A 16,540-nucleotide genomic window follows, 5' to 3' on the forward strand; every position below is an offset into this window, starting at 1 on the left:
TGTGAAGACCCCTGAGGAAGGCAAATGCCCAGACGCGTCAGGTCTCGAATAAAGCATTGAAAACAGAAGCTAGCTTTCCACGAGGCTTATCGTAGCTCAAATAGCAGCAAATAACTCTCCTGTATGCCTTTTGAGGCCAGGAAGACTAAATTCACCGTCTTTTCGTTGAATCATGAATTGTACAATTTAATTAAGAGTGCTTTTAACATGAAATTGGAGTCTAAATCAACACGAACGTACAGATATCAAAACCGCGGCGGAGAGCTAGTCTATCGCTTTCTAAAGGCCTGCATCATCCTAAAAGGACTGAACAAGAGCTTCCTACATCGAGAATCAATTGAACTTCAAACAAACTAGGCCATAGTTAGCAGTAAGCGAACACTCAACATGTTGTCATTACGTCAATTATCGCCCAGAGGCCACACAATAAGCGGAATAGCTGAGCGGGAATAACAGTAAAAACTCAAGAGCTAGGTTATATGGTCATTTAATCGCTACTCCGAGTTTCATGCCTCATGCGAGGCAATCATCAGGCGACTGCCAAAAAAAACGGTTCCATTCAAAGATATTTGAAAATACATAGAGGATATTACACGGTGGCTCGAAGATATGAATTTTATGTTCTCGTGGCAAGAACAATATCTCACTCGTTCGCTTCGCTCACTCGTGAGATATTGTTCTTGCCACGAGAACATAAAATTCATATCTTCGAGCCAACGTGTAATGTTCTTTTTATTATATGGAGAAACCAATTCATCAAAAGCAAAAGGCGGGAATCGTGACGTCATTGAACGATACGACACTCACAAAGGTGACATACGAAAAATACGCCACTCGGGTCCCGGATGAAGTGGCGTATAGAATCTACGAGTGGTTTAGTTCCCAGTAAAACACTCTTCTCCATATAGTAAAGAACAATACAATTACATACTAGATGTGTTGTGTGTCACATGGCGTGTCACGCATAAGATGAAAAATTTCTCCCACAAACACAAATTACATCTCTTGGTAAAATTCGAATAAAACCTAGCCTGTTTAACTATACGCCACTTGATGTCATACTTAATGTTCTGATCTTTCAGGCTCCATATGTATTTACTTAGTTCAGTGGTGTGTTTGTACCGCTCATTTCGAAAAGAACATATGTGATTACGATATCTTAATTTGAATGTAGTGTCACAGAGTCCAATGTATGTCTCTTTCATGGTTGGTGTGGTGACTTCAGCCTGGTAAATTACGCTTTCCATGCTACAATTTCCATCCATGGGACACATGGTAGATTTCCGGCAGTTGCAATTTTTCGTTTGGTCATTAATACGTGTGGATTTGTTAATTTTAGCTTTGTTATGGTTAGATATGATTGTTCTGATGTTACCCATGCAGCTGTAGCTTAATTTGAGTGTGTTATGGTTAAAAATTTTATGAAGTGGGTTAGATTTGGGGAAGTGTTTATCAATAGGACTGGGTCTAGCTTTCGGCGAGGTCGGACGTCTTCTGAAGCGCTCCGCCTTCAAAGCAAATGTAATCCTCCTAGGGAGCCCGAGAGCTGAGAAAATGGCAGATGAACAACAAGCAACCAAGGAAAGCTCCACTCGCAAAAGAAGAAAATGAAGTAAAGGTTCGCAAACTGATAATGAGGACAGCGAGATAGAATATTGCCACAGCTGTACAAACATGGCGGAATCACTCGCCGAGATTAACAGCAAACTTGACAAGGCCTTAACCTGCATCGGAGAAATGGAAGTACTCAAACAAAAACAAGAAAACCTGGAGAAAAAGAACAAGGAGCTAGAAGATAGCCTGAGTTTTGCCCATACTTCAATTGAAGGGCTACAAAAGAAGCTGGCTACTCAAGAACTTGCCATCAACAAGCTAAACAAAAGTGTGATCTCATTAACAAAACAAGCTAACGAAGAAAAGCAACGAGCCATCAAGCTTGAAAGTCACAGTCGGCGAAATAATCTCAATTTCTTCAATCTACCTGAGCAAAAGAATGAATCGGCAGAAAAATCTGAAAAAATCTTGAGAAAGTTCATGGAGGAAAACCTCAAAATAAGCAAAGAAGATGCAAGCGAGATCTATTTGGAGCGCGTTCACCGCGTCGGAAAACCAGCTAATTCCTCAGATGAAAAACCTAGACCACTTATTGCAAAATTTTCCTTTTACAAAGACAAGGAGTTTGTCTTATCTCGAGCAAAATATCTTAAAGGAACTTATTTCGCTGTGGCATGCGATTTCCCGAAAGAAATCGTCGACAAGAGAAAAGCACTTGTCCCGATTCTTAAAGACGCAAAGAAGAGAGGTCAAGACGCAAAACTCATCTTCGACAAACTGTACATCAATGGACAAGTATACACTCCAACTGAATCGCTATAGTCCTTCCAACGGAGCTAACGTAAGATATATTTTTTTTTCTCTTCTCTTGTTTCTCTGGGTTCCTTGCTCAGCTAAGCCCAGTTTAAAGGTTAGTTTGTAGATCTCGCTAATGTTTGCCTACAGAGGTCTAGTTAAATACCGAGCAGCATGTGCTCTCTTCATGTTATGTTTAGTCCCCACGTTCGAGTCACCCCGTTTATATAGTTTAACTTTAATTTCGCATTTTATTTCATTGTTTATAGTGTGTTTGCCGTGTTTGTTGACAGTTCAAAATCGCTATTTAGCATCTTTCTCAATGAATCACATAGAATCTGTGCTGCAAAAAACCCATGACTGTTCCTTTTAGACTCTCCTTTTGTTCTTTGAATGTAAGAGGTTTAAATCAAGCTAGAAAGAGGCGGCGGGTGTTCAGATGGCTTCATAACCAAAAATTCGACGTCGCTTTTTTACAAGAAACCTATTCATCCAAAAGTGTTGAAGAAATATGGAAAGCTGAATGGGGAGGGAAAATTTATTATAGCCACGGTACCACGCATTCAAAAGGTGTGATGGTATTGTTCAAGCCAAATTTAGATTTTGAAATCGAAAGCGCCATCGCTGACAAGAAAGGTCGGTATCTGTTGCTAAAAACCAACATGTTTGAATCGTCCTTCTTGCTAAGCAATATTTACGCGCCAAATGACATTACCGCTCAGACAGCGTTTTTTCGTAACCTCGACAACATTCTTTTACCGTATGCAGATTCACAAATCATCTTGGGAGGCGACTTGAATTGCTCATTAGCACCTATAGATAAAACAGGTGGAGCTCCGGTTCAAAAGAAACAAAAAGTCATTGATGAGATTGAAGGCTTAGTCGGACGATTCAAACTTCAAGACATTTGGAGAGATCAACATCCCAACAAAAAACAATACACATGGCGCGATAATTCCTTGAAAGTGCAATGTCGTTTGGATTACTGGCTTGTTTCGAAAGAATTGCCGTCTGCCATTGATATAAACATCATCAACCCCACAATATCCGATCACAGCGCTATCGCTTTTACTTTACAATCCAAAGAATATGCTAAACGGGGACCCGGGTTTTGGAAAATTAACAACTCGTTGTTAAAAGACGCAAACTTCATTAATGAGCTCAAAAGCAAAATACCCGAATACAAAAATAAACACAGCTATCTCGCTGACAAAGGCCTGTACTGGGACATGCTCAAAATGGAGATAAGAGGATTTTGCGTCCAATATTCAAAAAGGAAAAATAGAATAAAAAGACATAAGGAACGCGACCTTCAAAAAGAAATTGACGACATGATGACCTTACTGCAATCAAATAGATCAAAAGAAAACATTGCGAAGCTTTACCAATTAAGAGCCCAACTCAACCAGATTGCTGAATATAAAACTGAAGGAGCAATGATTAGAAGTAGAATACGTTGGCATGAACAAGGGGAGAAAAACACCAAATACTTTTTAAATCTCGAAAAAAGGAGGTTCACAAAAACACATATAACTAGACTTAAAACGGACGAAGAAAGGGAAACTACCTGTGAAAATGAGATTTTAGAAATGCAAAGAGCATTTTATGAAAATTTGTATGCAAAGGCCCCCTGCAATAGTGACACACATAATGCCTTCCTACAAGACCCTAACCTGGTTAAGTTAGAAGAGCACGACCTGCATGAGCTTGAACAGCTTTTATCTAAAAGCGAGTGTTTCAATGTCCTCAAACAGTGTGCCAAAAACAAATGCCCAGGCAGTGATGGCCTCTCGGTTGAGTTTTATTTGCACTTCTGGCATCTACTCGGCGAAGAAATGGTAGAAAGTTTTAATTACGCCCATAAATTAGGAAAACTAAATATCACTCAAAGACAAGGTATAATAAAGGTCATACCAAAAAAACGAAAGAACCGGCTGTATTTAGAAAATTGGAGACCATTAACGTTACTTAATGTTGATTATGAAATAGCAACAAAATCAATAGCTCACAGAATCGCTAAAGTCCTTCCCAAATTAATAAATGAAGACCAAACTGGCTACGTCAAGGGCCGCTACATAGGACAGAATATTAGACTCATCAATGACATCATGAAGATAACTGAGCTGGAAAACATTCCTGGCATGGCGATTTTTATTGACTTTAAAAAAGCCTTCGACACCGTTGACTGGAACTTCCTTTTTAAGACCTTGGAGGCTTTAAATTTCGGCCCTCAGTTACAACAGTGGATTCGAACCTTTTACGCTGACTGTTCAAGCTGTGTAACAAATAATGGTTACGCCTCCGCTTTCTTTAATCTACAAAGAGGTGTTCGCCAAGGGTGCCCACTTTCTGGCTCCCTGTTTGTGCTCTGCGCCGAAATTCTTGCTAACGCAATAAGGTCTAATGCAGGTATCCAAGGAATCAATATTTACGGAAAAGAATTCAAAATTTCACAATACGCAGACGATACCACTGTTTTTGTCTCCGATAGTATATCTGCCCAAAATTTATTCCAACTGCTCAATGCCTTTCAAAACTGCTCAGGTCTCGAAGTAAACAAAAGTAAAACAGAGGGCATGTGGCTGGGCGCAAACAAAAACAACTTGGAGGAACCTCTAGACATAACATGGCCAAAAGATCCCATACTTGCGCTCGGTATACACTTCTCCTATGATGAAGAGGCTGCCTTTCAAAAGAACTTTGAACAGAAATTGTCTTCAATGACTTCCCTACTTAACCTGTGGTACCCTAGGAACTTAACTCTACATGGCCGTATTGTCATCCTAAAAGCACTAGCCCTTTCCAAACTTATTTATAACACCGCTGTCCTCCCTGTTACATCTAATTTCATTCAAAATGTTAATAAAGTTATATCCCAATTCGTATGGCGCAAGAAAACCCCAAAGATAAAGCGAACCACAATGATTGGACCGAGAGCAAAAGGAGGTCTTGGATTTTGATGCAATAAACAACGCTCTTAAAGCGACCTGGATCCGAAGACTTGATAACGGTTACCCTTCCGCGAGCTGGACGCATATCCCTGTTACCATGCTAGAAAAATGTGGTGGCAAATTTCTCCTTAAGTGCAATTTTGATCTCAAAAATCTCAATGTAAGAATTCCTCTCAAATTTTACGAGAAAGCCTTGTTGGCTTGGCAGTCAATCAATTTGTTTACTCCGTCCTCAGAAGAGGAAATACTTGATGAAATTCTTTGGAACAATAGATTCATCAGGATTGGTAACTACTCAGTGTACTACAAAGAATGGCATGAAGCGGGTGTAGAAAAAATTAGAGATATCTGCTCTCACTTTGCTCTTAAAACTAACTTTCTAACCTATTACGGTTTATGCCAAGCAATTCCATCTAACTGGATTAAAACTTTGAAAGGCAAATTACAGCCGCATTCGAAGGAACCTACAAACATGGATAGAATTCCCCTTGAGAAGCTCTCTTGCAAACTTGCTACTAACTACCTTGTTGAAAAGAAGTTCGTTTCTGCCACCACCGAAAAAAGTCTGAAAAGAGCTAATTTGAACGACCAGCAAATTTATCAAACGTACATGATGCCTTTCAAGGCCACTAAAGATATTCAACTCTCGATGTTTCAGTTCAAGATTGTACACCATATTTTACCCACCAATGCTGCATTACATAAATTCGGTATTAAAGAGCACGACCGCTGTCATTTATGTGCTGAAAAGCGAACAATTACACATCTCTTCGTAACTTGCCCCAACGTCCAGCTGTTTTGGACAGAGTTTACTGATTGGTGGTACAGAAAAAACAATACTGTAATCACGCTCTCTGAAGCACAAATACTTTACGGCATCACAGACACCGTGCCTCTGTGTCTCGGTCTAAACCTCTGTACAATAATTGCAAAATATTATATTTACACCGTTTCAAAAAATGAGGAAGATTATTTCTTAGACGCTTTCTTGGCTATCCTTAAAAACAAAATAGAAATAGAAACTAGCAGAGCAAAGGTGCAAGTTAAACTGTAAATATAGCTAAATATACTGTAAATTGTCGCTTTTTTGTCATTTTTTTTTTTTTTTTTGCAGTTTTCACTAGTTCTAGTAACCGTAGTAAAAGTTTGTAGTAATTGTCCGCGATTAAAAAGTAGTGTAACGTAAGCGGTTTAAATAATACTGTTGTTCCGTCAAGCATTGTAATTAGAGCAAGTTGTAATTAGCGTAAGTAGCTGTATTGTTGTAGTTTTATACGTAGTTTTTTGTAATTAATAATGTAAGTATGCGTGCTGTAAAAAATAGATAATTAATAATAATTTTAAAAAAAAAAAAAAGTGCTTATCAATAAGTGAAAGGAAGCATTTACCGACGTTTGTTTCCATGTTCTTGCTGTATGGTGGATTGAACCACAGGATGTTTTGTTGTCTGTTTATTCGTGGGCAAGGTGTCTGGTTCGGTGTGGCATTGAATGATAGGTTGTAGTTGTGTCCGCTTTTGTTAAGCGCTTCTTGATAGACGCCCTTCGCGTTATCGAAGCATTCTTTATCAGAGGATATTTCGGAGAGCCTCTTGTTAATGGATTCGGGGATATTTTTCAGAATGGGTGGTGGTTGGATTTTCTGTGCACGTGTAGAGAGATGTTGCCTTCTTTTGTGTAAGGATAGTGCTTTCCACTTTGGAGGTCAAGCGTGACGTCTAGGAAATTGACCTTGGTGGTATTTGCTTTGACTGTGATCTAAGTTGTGGTCACGGAAAACCTTGCACATGCCCTTTGTAATCCTCTCCACTTCCTGTGGATTCCCCTTGAGGGCTGCCAATCCATCATCGCGGTATAAGCCGATGTTTTGGCCATACTTCTTTGTAAGGAGGGACAAAAGGTAGCATCCAACCAATTCACATGTTTCTGCCCCGTCGAAGGACCCCATGGTGACATCGAAAAGGTTGTTTGCAGATCTCTTCTCCCATGGGAAATTTTCGCTGAATAGCAGAGATTGTTTTGCTTGCAGAATAATTTTCACGCTCATGACTGGTGATTCGACAGTACTTAGTGGCAAAGTCGAGCACATTGGAAAGCAACTTCTCAGTTATAGAAGGGTAGAACTCACAGACGTCAAAACATATGAACGATAGTGAGCTCTTGTTTTCCAAACTGTTAAACCACTTAAGAACGCTGGAGGTGTTTTTCCACTGGTTTATTTTCGTGCCGTTGATGATAGAGGTGTTAATTTCATCCAGAATGTGTTTGCTTATTACACCGATTTCAGACTTCGATGGGCTTATTAGACGACACATTGGATGGTCTTGAAAATTGGGCTTGTGATCCTTCAACGTGATAAATGCTTCTTTCTTAGCTAATTTTTCAATGCGATCATCTAACTTGAGTCGTTCAGCTATGCAGGCAGACTGCGCGTCTATTTCTCTTACAAGTTCATCATTTGATTTTCTGTAGGTCTTAGTGACGTTCTCTTTAATCAGTTTGTCGTACGAGGAAGGGTTCATTGCATAGAAGTTTGTGGTCTTGTCTGCTGGAATGAGGAGGGTGTCTGGCCTCTTGATCGTGCTCTTGATATGGCTGTTTAATTCGTGTTGGAAACTGCATTTAGTGTCATTGAACTTGATGTTCTGGATAAGATTGATCATGTCGTCTTCAAAAGGTATCAATTCATTGATTTGCGGCAGTGATGTTCTCGATTTGAAGCCATATGACTCGTTTGCTGTTGGTTCTGTTTTGTTTAAGAAATGATAAGCTTTCCATCGCATTCGACGTATAAAATTTTCTGTCTTCTCATACATTGGACTCTGTGACACTACATTCAAATTAAGATATCGTAATCACATATGTTCTTTTCGAAATGAGCGGTACAAACACACCACTGAACTAAGTAAATACATCTGGAGCCTGAAAGATCAGAACATTAAGTATGACATCAAGTAGCATATAGTTAAACAGGCTAGGTCTTATTCGAATGTTACCAAGAGATGTAATTTGTGTTTGTGGGAGAAATTTTTCATCTTATGTAAACCGGAAATGTCAACTCTGAACAGCAGAAATGAGCTTGCATCGTGTTGCAGACATGCTAGGAAATTCTTGCTGAAAAATGTTATCATCTAATTAGCGATTAAGATCCCGCGTGACGCGCCACGTGACACGCAACACATCTAGTATGTAATTGTATTGTTCTGTATTTTCAAATATCTTTGAATGTACCCGTTTTTTCTGGCAGTCGCCTGATGATAGCCTCGCATGAGGCATGAAACTCGGAGTAGCGATTAAATGACCATATAACCTAGCTCTTGAGTTTTTACTGTTATATGTATATATATGTATATATGTATATATGTGTATATGTGTATATGTGTATATGTGTATATGTGTATATGTGTATATGTGTATATATGTATATATGTATATATGTATATATATGTATATATCGTTACACATGTTGCTAAAAATGTAATAGGTTTCAATAATTGATACAAAATACAAGGTGTACTAGACTAACCAAGAAGCAGAAAAAGAAAAAGGAAAAAAAATTTAAACACACAAGTGTTTTATTACCTAACATTGTTTGTCACATTCTTTTTGACTCGATCCTGATAGGAAATCCAGCAATTTCAGTTTCTAATGGACACAAACCTTGTACCAGAATAACTTTAAGTATATTACAGTCCATTTGCACGCGCAAGCCTTTAAATGCAAAAATGACCGTACCTGCTAAACTGAATTACGAGCCTTTGTGTTACTGTGGACATCCAAACTGACTGGACATTATCAATCAGGAGTTAATGGGCTAACAAAGTGTGTGAGGCTTTTTCAATATTTCTATTGTTTGCTTAGAAAATCCCTTTTAAAGTTGGACTAAAGAAAATTTTCTGACTGCTGTTACTCAATGAGACATCACAGGAAAAATATTTCAATTTTTGCAAAAGCCTCACACACTTTGGAGCGCTAATATCTGACAAAGATTTTTGCCAAGTTTCGTTAAAATCCAATAAATCTACATACCCTATTAATTCATTTGAATAGAGTTAATTCAAGCAAAAATAAACCTTGAGTTTTCGGCCTCGAAAGAAATTCACAGTTTTCGCACCTCACTGAAGCAGTTGTCAACGTGGTGATTACGCCAACCAATGAAACGCAGCTTTGAACTCCCCAGCGGGCTACAGTAGCACTTCCCGGGAATGAATGTGCAATGTTTACATTTGCAGTATATCTTTATAGAATTTATATTTTGCATCGGGAGTAGCAAAGTCTGCTGTGAAACATTCAGCAGGTTATAAACCGAATCAGCAGATAAATGGTAAAGAAGGAAAAATGGAAAAAGAGGAATGATAGTGGAATAGCCTTGAACAGGCCTACTTGGCAAGCTGAGTTGAGTGCAGATGTTAAACACATTTTTTTAAAAAAACTAAACGCGTAATTCATCAGCCTGTTTGTTTTACTAGAATATGAAAAAACACACTTCAAAGCAGAGGAAAGGAGCATTTGGAGAAGCTGCCTTGTCAGATATCAGCGATTAAATTCTCCGATAATTCCACGGTAATTGACTTCTGTGCCAGAACAAGCTAGAGCAGGGCATCGACGAAACATTCGCTTGTGATTGGCGCTTGCATTCAAATGTGCGAACGCGAAGACCGTGCAAAATCACGTAGACGAAAACGATCAACAAAAGCAAAGATTTCTGTGGAGAAATTGCAAGATGTAAGGGGTAAACAAAAGAAGCAAAATACGACTCTGGATGAGATCAGTTGCCGCGAAAATTGTTTCTGCTCAACTCAAGGGTTGAGACTTTTTAATTGGCTTATCACAGTTTGAGGTTTATTGACTCATTTTAAACATTTATGTTTGTGTGGATGACTTGTTCACGTTTTAAGTTTTTAAAATATTTTTTGGGAAAATTCAGATGAAGTAGAAGTCTTGAATTTGGTGTAAAAAAATAAATTTGGACAAAATAGGCCCTTGAAGGTCTACAGTAACCTTAAAAGAGTTGCACAGAAATTTCCAATGCAATGTAAATAATCTCAGTAAAAAGTTTTAGTCCACTTGTTACTCGAACTTTTGGTGGATTCCATAACACCCAAGCTAGTCTATAACTATAACTGAACTGAACAACTTTAATCTGCATTTAATAATGGCGACAAGATAACACTGAAACATCAAGTTATAGCATTTATTTTTCTTTTAAAATGATTTCTTTGTAACCAAGTATCTTTTGGGATTTGAGGGACAAAAGAAACTTTAAAATTTTGTCCTGAAATCCTGAGCTGGAGACATGTTAGAATATTGATATATCGAGCGTGGCCTATTACCTCCCCGTTTTGTTGAACACATCCATTTACACGAACAGGAAACATTTTTTGACCAAAAGATTAAGTGTACAGAGCACGTTCTTAGTAAATGATTCTTCATAATATGTCCTTGAATCTCCTAAACCCTAATAAATTTGAGACTTGTCATATTGCCAAATGGCGATCGACATAAACAATGGCTTAACTCTCCAGAAACACTTTCTTGCTGTTCATGCATACTCACATGCCAGTTCAGAATCGTAACAACGAACTAAAGTACTGATAGGTACTTTCACACCATATCAAATTGGGGAAAAAGCACAATGTTTGCCAAAAACCAGCACCTTCTTGAATAATCCAATATGGCGGACAGAGCTTCAAAGAGCGTGGTAAATGTATGCATGCACAAATGTGACACCAAAACGGAGAAATGGAGCCTATTTTATAACTCATGTGCCATACTGTGCATGAGTGAAAAGGTGAATGAAACACAAGTATCAAAAACTGTGTTCAGCCACCTTAATCCAGTAGGTTCTTACATGCAGATTTTACTGTACCCTAATTGCTGACAAGTTATTTCTCCCACAGGTAGCCCAAGCTCGCAAATGAGTGTCCCTCGTACATACATTAATTAGCTCTTCAGGTTATGCAACAGTTGAAATACAAGGGTTTGTATGGGAAAAAAGGTTTCATTTTTAAGCCTAAAAAATTCAAAGGAGTATGAATAAAAATAAACCTACCTTGCTTTAAGTGTGTTTCCTTGGTTCCCGTGAGGTTTCTGGGCCAATTTATGGTCATTTGGGTGGTTTTTGGCTTCACTGCTTAGTCATATAATTATATTCTTTCCCTGCTTTTATTATTTCATGTTATGTTGGTATTTTTTCAGCTTAAGAATTATATTTTGACTGTTGCATAACCTGAGAACTAATTTGTATGTACAACGGGTGCTCATTTGCGAGCTTATATCTGAGCTGCACTGTGCAAATAAACATAATTTATTATTTTGAAATGCAAATTAAAAAGGAGTCAAGTTAGGCTAAATGTATAATATAATTACTGGACTAATGTACTTTTTATTGTACTTTTATCAGATAGGGGTGTTGGCCTTCATTAATGGTGGTGAGGAGGGAAAAGCTCTGTACAATGCCTTTGTCACTGGTAGAGTTTGCTATGAAGTTTATAAAAGACTGTCAGTTTCCCAAGCTGACGTCCTAAGGGTAAGTTTTATATATACAAATTATCAACATTTATCTACATGTGTGCATGCTTAGGATTTGTCACTTTTCATCTCACCCCAGGGAGCATGAATTTACAGCAGCTTAGTTGAACTGCATGAATACATACAAAATTAATGTAAATACAGAATTGAAAGAAAAATCATTAATCAAGTTTCCTGGTGTCTCAACTCTCTCACACCAACTTGCAATAAACAGATTTAAGGGCCCATTAACTGATTTATGCGCGCGCTCGCGCGCGTTGCTAAGAAGGTGAAATTCCACTTCCGGTTACTTACGTCAGCGTAAGCGCGGAAAATAAAAATAACTCAATAACTTCCAAATTCGCTCACATTTTAGATGTTTTTCTTTGTGTTTCATAAAATGCAAAGTAAAAAAAGTACAAGTAAAGACAAAATAAGAGAAAGACAGAAAAACAAGAGCAATAGAAGGAGAAAACCAACTCCGTGTGGCTTTGTTTGATCTTACCGAAGTGTGCTGGTAGTGTAAATTGCGCACGCGCTGATAGGGTAACTTCCAATATATATCGGGCGCACTTCCGGTTTCTTTAAATGCTTAAGGAAACGCGGTTTTTCTTTAAATCCAGCCTTTTTTGACGGATTTCGATTAAAGCCAACGTTGGAAACATAGCTATGCATTCATTTTTCAAAATCGAGCTTTTTTCAGAAAATTACGGTTTTTTTAATATTTTGAAATTCTCTCAAAATCTGACCTTTTAGAAATGAAACAAAATCTATGCATAGCGTAATGAGGATTTAAATTAAAATATTAAATCAATGAAAAAAATTCCGATAACGTAATTTGTCTGGGAGCCTTTCCGTTTTTTCAGTATTAGTCACATGACCATGGGCGTGGCATGATGACGTCATCACTAGTGTTGCTGATCATGAAAAAGTTAAAACACATGAAATAACTCTGAAGTAACTAAAAATGACGAGGTTATATGAGAATAAATTTTCCCTAGCAACGGCTCAAAAAGATCGGTAAATGGGCCCTTAAAGTGGAATCCAATTTTTTGAACCCCCAAGGAGAACCAAAATTGGTTAGAAAAACTGAGTGGTTCAAGAAATCAGGGGTTGTCTGACTGAGTGAAGGGAAATGACTTTTAATCTTAGTTAACAGGAGATTATTTAAAAAAATCAAGATGCTGAGAAACTGGGATTCCACTGTAGTTTCTTTTATTTGTGCCATACTCATAGGGAAAACCACTTCCTTAAATGTCTTAAGCAGAATAAGGCAGGCAAATGACAAATAATACACTACTGGTCAAGTGTTCTCCTTCAAGGTTGCAACAGATGAAAATTGCCCCTTGAAAGGTGCTGTATCTAGTCTGGCATCTTTGTTTACAATATTTGCCCCATTAGTATAAGCGATTCAGTTTCTAAACAGGCTACAAAAATGTTAACTGGCCCAATAACTTTCACTCTTTCATTGTTTTGTTGTTTTGCAGGCCGAGACCATAATGCGCATTAGTGAATATGTCAAGAGCCACCCACGTGCAAGTGAAGCACAGTTAAAAGCAGAGGTGGAAAAGGAGATTAAATTGTTTGCACAAAAGATTGCTGAGCTTGAAGCAATCCATTAGGGATTCCAAGTGACATTGAACCAGTTTAATGTAATTGGACCAACTTGCTGTAGATAACTCAGGACTGTTTAACCCTAAGTTAAACAGAACAAGATAATAAGCAAAATATTGTACAACTTTTACAGTCTACAAAAGGAGGTGCTGAATTTATACCAAAATTACATAAAAATAACTGCTTTGTAGAATATGTGAAAACTATAGCAGCTTTTGTGTTACAACCTAGATGACATCAGGTAACCAAAGGTAGAAAATTTGTACTTGTGGCTACTGTGGAACCTCAACTTGACTTGTTAACCGTATTCAGAATGAGCTTTTTTTATCGTCTGCATGTATGACTTGTGGTGAGGAGGGAGGTCTGCATAACTTCAAGAATATTTAAGCAACAATTATGAAACAAACAAGGTATAAAGTACACGTACATCCCAAAAGATAATCACCACGAGATGATGTTATCAAATGGAAATCACCTCATGACATATCTTGGATCCGCTATCATGAATCTCTTGATTTGTTTTCCAAAACTGCCAGAAACCCACCAAACGTGACTCAAAACTAATAGAAATCAACAAAACAATGCCAAAGTGCTAAAGATGTGAAAATAACTGCATGGAAGTTATTTAAAGTGTCAATATATGTAAAAACAAGAAAATTCAAAATTTGAGAAGCATGCCTTATAAATACAGATGTGATTGAAATGTCAAACACAGCAGTATGTCATAATAAATAAAGCTCATACAATTTGTTTCCATAGAGTCATAGAAGCACAGCTTCTAATGCACCCTTTCGGACAGGCTGTTGTGTAATATGTCAAATTATTTGCGCATTTTGAGTGGTTCTTACTTATGATCTATTGGAGGACAGGTGCATAGATGACATCATTTCAGTTCTTGGTTTCTTTATTACATAAGACAAATTATTGGGGCTAAAGAGAGGTGATGGTGTCAGGTGAAGGCAGCCTGATGGGAGGGGAGGAGAGTTCTGATGTAACTTACCAGGGGGTTACTTGAGCATACCGATGAGGAGTTGCAAGAAATGCAAAATTGCTAGACCCTAAAAAAACTCCTAGTAACAAACATCACAACCCAGAAAAGTCCAATGGCCCTGAAAGTAATACCAAAACCCTTGTACAAAATTAGACATAAATACACAAAACCTCGGCGGTAATTTTCTGTCAAATACCAAATGGAGTTCTTGCAAAAGTCTTTCATTCAAAAAAGGTTGCCACAAAATGTCAAAATATAGAACTTATGGCACTGTGACATTCCAATTTGTAACAGCGCGCGCGCTAGTTCTATCTAATTCCCATTGAGCCATCATGGACGTAATCTCTATGTACGCACGGCCGTACATATACAAGATGACGTATGCAGTTTCAATTTAGCTGCAAAATTTCCGCCGAGTTTAGTGCAAGTTCCTTTGTTTAAGTTTCGACAATGTGAAGGTTATTCTGAACAATCCAAACTCTACTTCGAGCCTTTGACTTTTGCCAAGCTAAGATGTTTACTTAAACATGAGTATTTTGACTTTGTCTACATTTTCATCGAGTATTTTTGACTTTGTCTGCTTACATTTTCATTATAATTATTCGAAGAGGCGAATTTTTCATTGACAATTTTAGAAACCAGGTTAGGCGTTTTCGCGCAACCGTTGCTCAACTGATTGTGGCGTGTTGGGATCCTAATGACCTTTGTTTTTCTTCACCGTGCATTGTGAGAACTTTGTAGTCAATCACAGAGAAATAGTCCAGCTGTTAGGGGACAAAATTGTTCGTTTTTTGATAAAGGCATCAAACTTGGCAGGGCTACTAACCTCTACAAGACAAATATTTCCTGATATGGAGCCATGCCAAATTTGCTTCCAGAACCATGGAATGCGCATGTCAAAAATATGGCATACAAGGCCCTTACATGGAAACGAGGCTGATGCAAAATACCGAGTATTTTGGCGTTGTGGGACTACTATGCCTTGTGTCTTGCTTTTTTTTAATTGCTGGTTTTCAGTGTCACGCAATTTAAAATAGATCAAAATAAAAATCAAAACCGGTCAATAGATAAAGTCCAGAATCTGGGAAATGAAAGAAAGTAAATATGCAACGACTCTCGCCAAAATTCAGGTCACAGCAATTTTTCTTCTATGCGAGATATTCGGAGAAATTTTTTACCCAAATTTATAGAGATTTGTATGGAGACGCCATGCTGGTGCCCATCCGTATGGGCACCAACATGGCGGCCGGAAACCAACAGAAACATCTGTCACTGAGTTTTGCTACAAAAACATGAATTTATCCCTCGAGAAACTCTAAAACATTAAAATAATACTTTTTCTAAGACATGAACTGTTCAGATAGCCAAGTTCCCCAAAATAAGACACGTTTTTAACCATCATGACAGCTCTCTAGGCCGTCACGTAAATCCCGCGTCACGCAAAAGCTTAGAAATTCAAGCGTAGTGTATCACAAAACCAACTAGTGAGACAATCTCAGATAGTGCAGAGCGCAATTGATAGCCCTGGTACAGTAGTCCCATAAGTACTCACCCCTGCTCGGTTCACTTCCGGTTTGTGTCTACCTTGGTAGTCTGCTACGGCTTTTCCCCTTTGCAGTGTGTATGTTTCAAGGTTGTATTTTCATTCAAGGTCCAAAAATTACGTACAAATTAATTACTACTGGTGTTTTACGTTGATTTTGGTTCATTTTAAATTCAATAATACGCTGAAGCAGCAAACGTGACAATTTAGCTCTTCACACCAACTTTGTAACTTGATACTTTTGTTTTCCTCGCAAAGGCATGTAATATGAAACCCCTGTTTTCTCCAAAACATACGGAAGATGTCCTTGTTTTTCGGAGATAAATGAAAGAAAGTTAAATATCTGATGTAGTGATGAAGAAACAGAACAGAAACGATGTTTTACTAAAAATGCAAATTTTTACCGATGAACAAGAACTAATTTAATTACCAGATAGTCACGAAATACCATTTTCTTTTTCTGTTGCTACCTTTGTTGTTAACAATAAAACAATTCAAAAATAACACACAACGATATTGATGGCTGAGAAGAATTTCAACGAAAAGTATTGAAGATAAACAGCGCTACCTGGCCGATATGAAT

General features: G+C 37.9%; 1 protein-coding gene across 1 annotated transcript in view; it reads left to right on the top strand.

The window, feature by feature from the left end:
• LOC110053784 (uncharacterized) overlaps positions 1–14,169 on the top strand; it is a 22,658-nt gene extending 8,489 nt beyond the window's left edge. The window contains exons 2-3 of the mRNA XM_020760067.2: positions 11,703–11,828; positions 13,297–14,169. Coding sequence (XP_020615726.2) covers positions 11,703–11,828; positions 13,297–13,431 — 261 coding nt within the window. The 3' untranslated portion in view covers positions 13,432–14,169. The remainder of the gene's footprint in view (positions 1–11,702; positions 11,829–13,296) is intronic.
• Positions 14,170–16,540: the final 2,371 nt, after the last annotated feature.

The sequence above is a fragment of the Orbicella faveolata genome, unplaced genomic scaffold, assembly GCF_042242905.1.
Source record: "Orbicella faveolata isolate gen_17 unplaced genomic scaffold, um_ofav_v1 contig_24, whole genome shotgun sequence".
Taxonomy (NCBI): Eukaryota; Metazoa; Cnidaria; class Anthozoa; order Scleractinia; family Merulinidae; genus Orbicella; species Orbicella faveolata.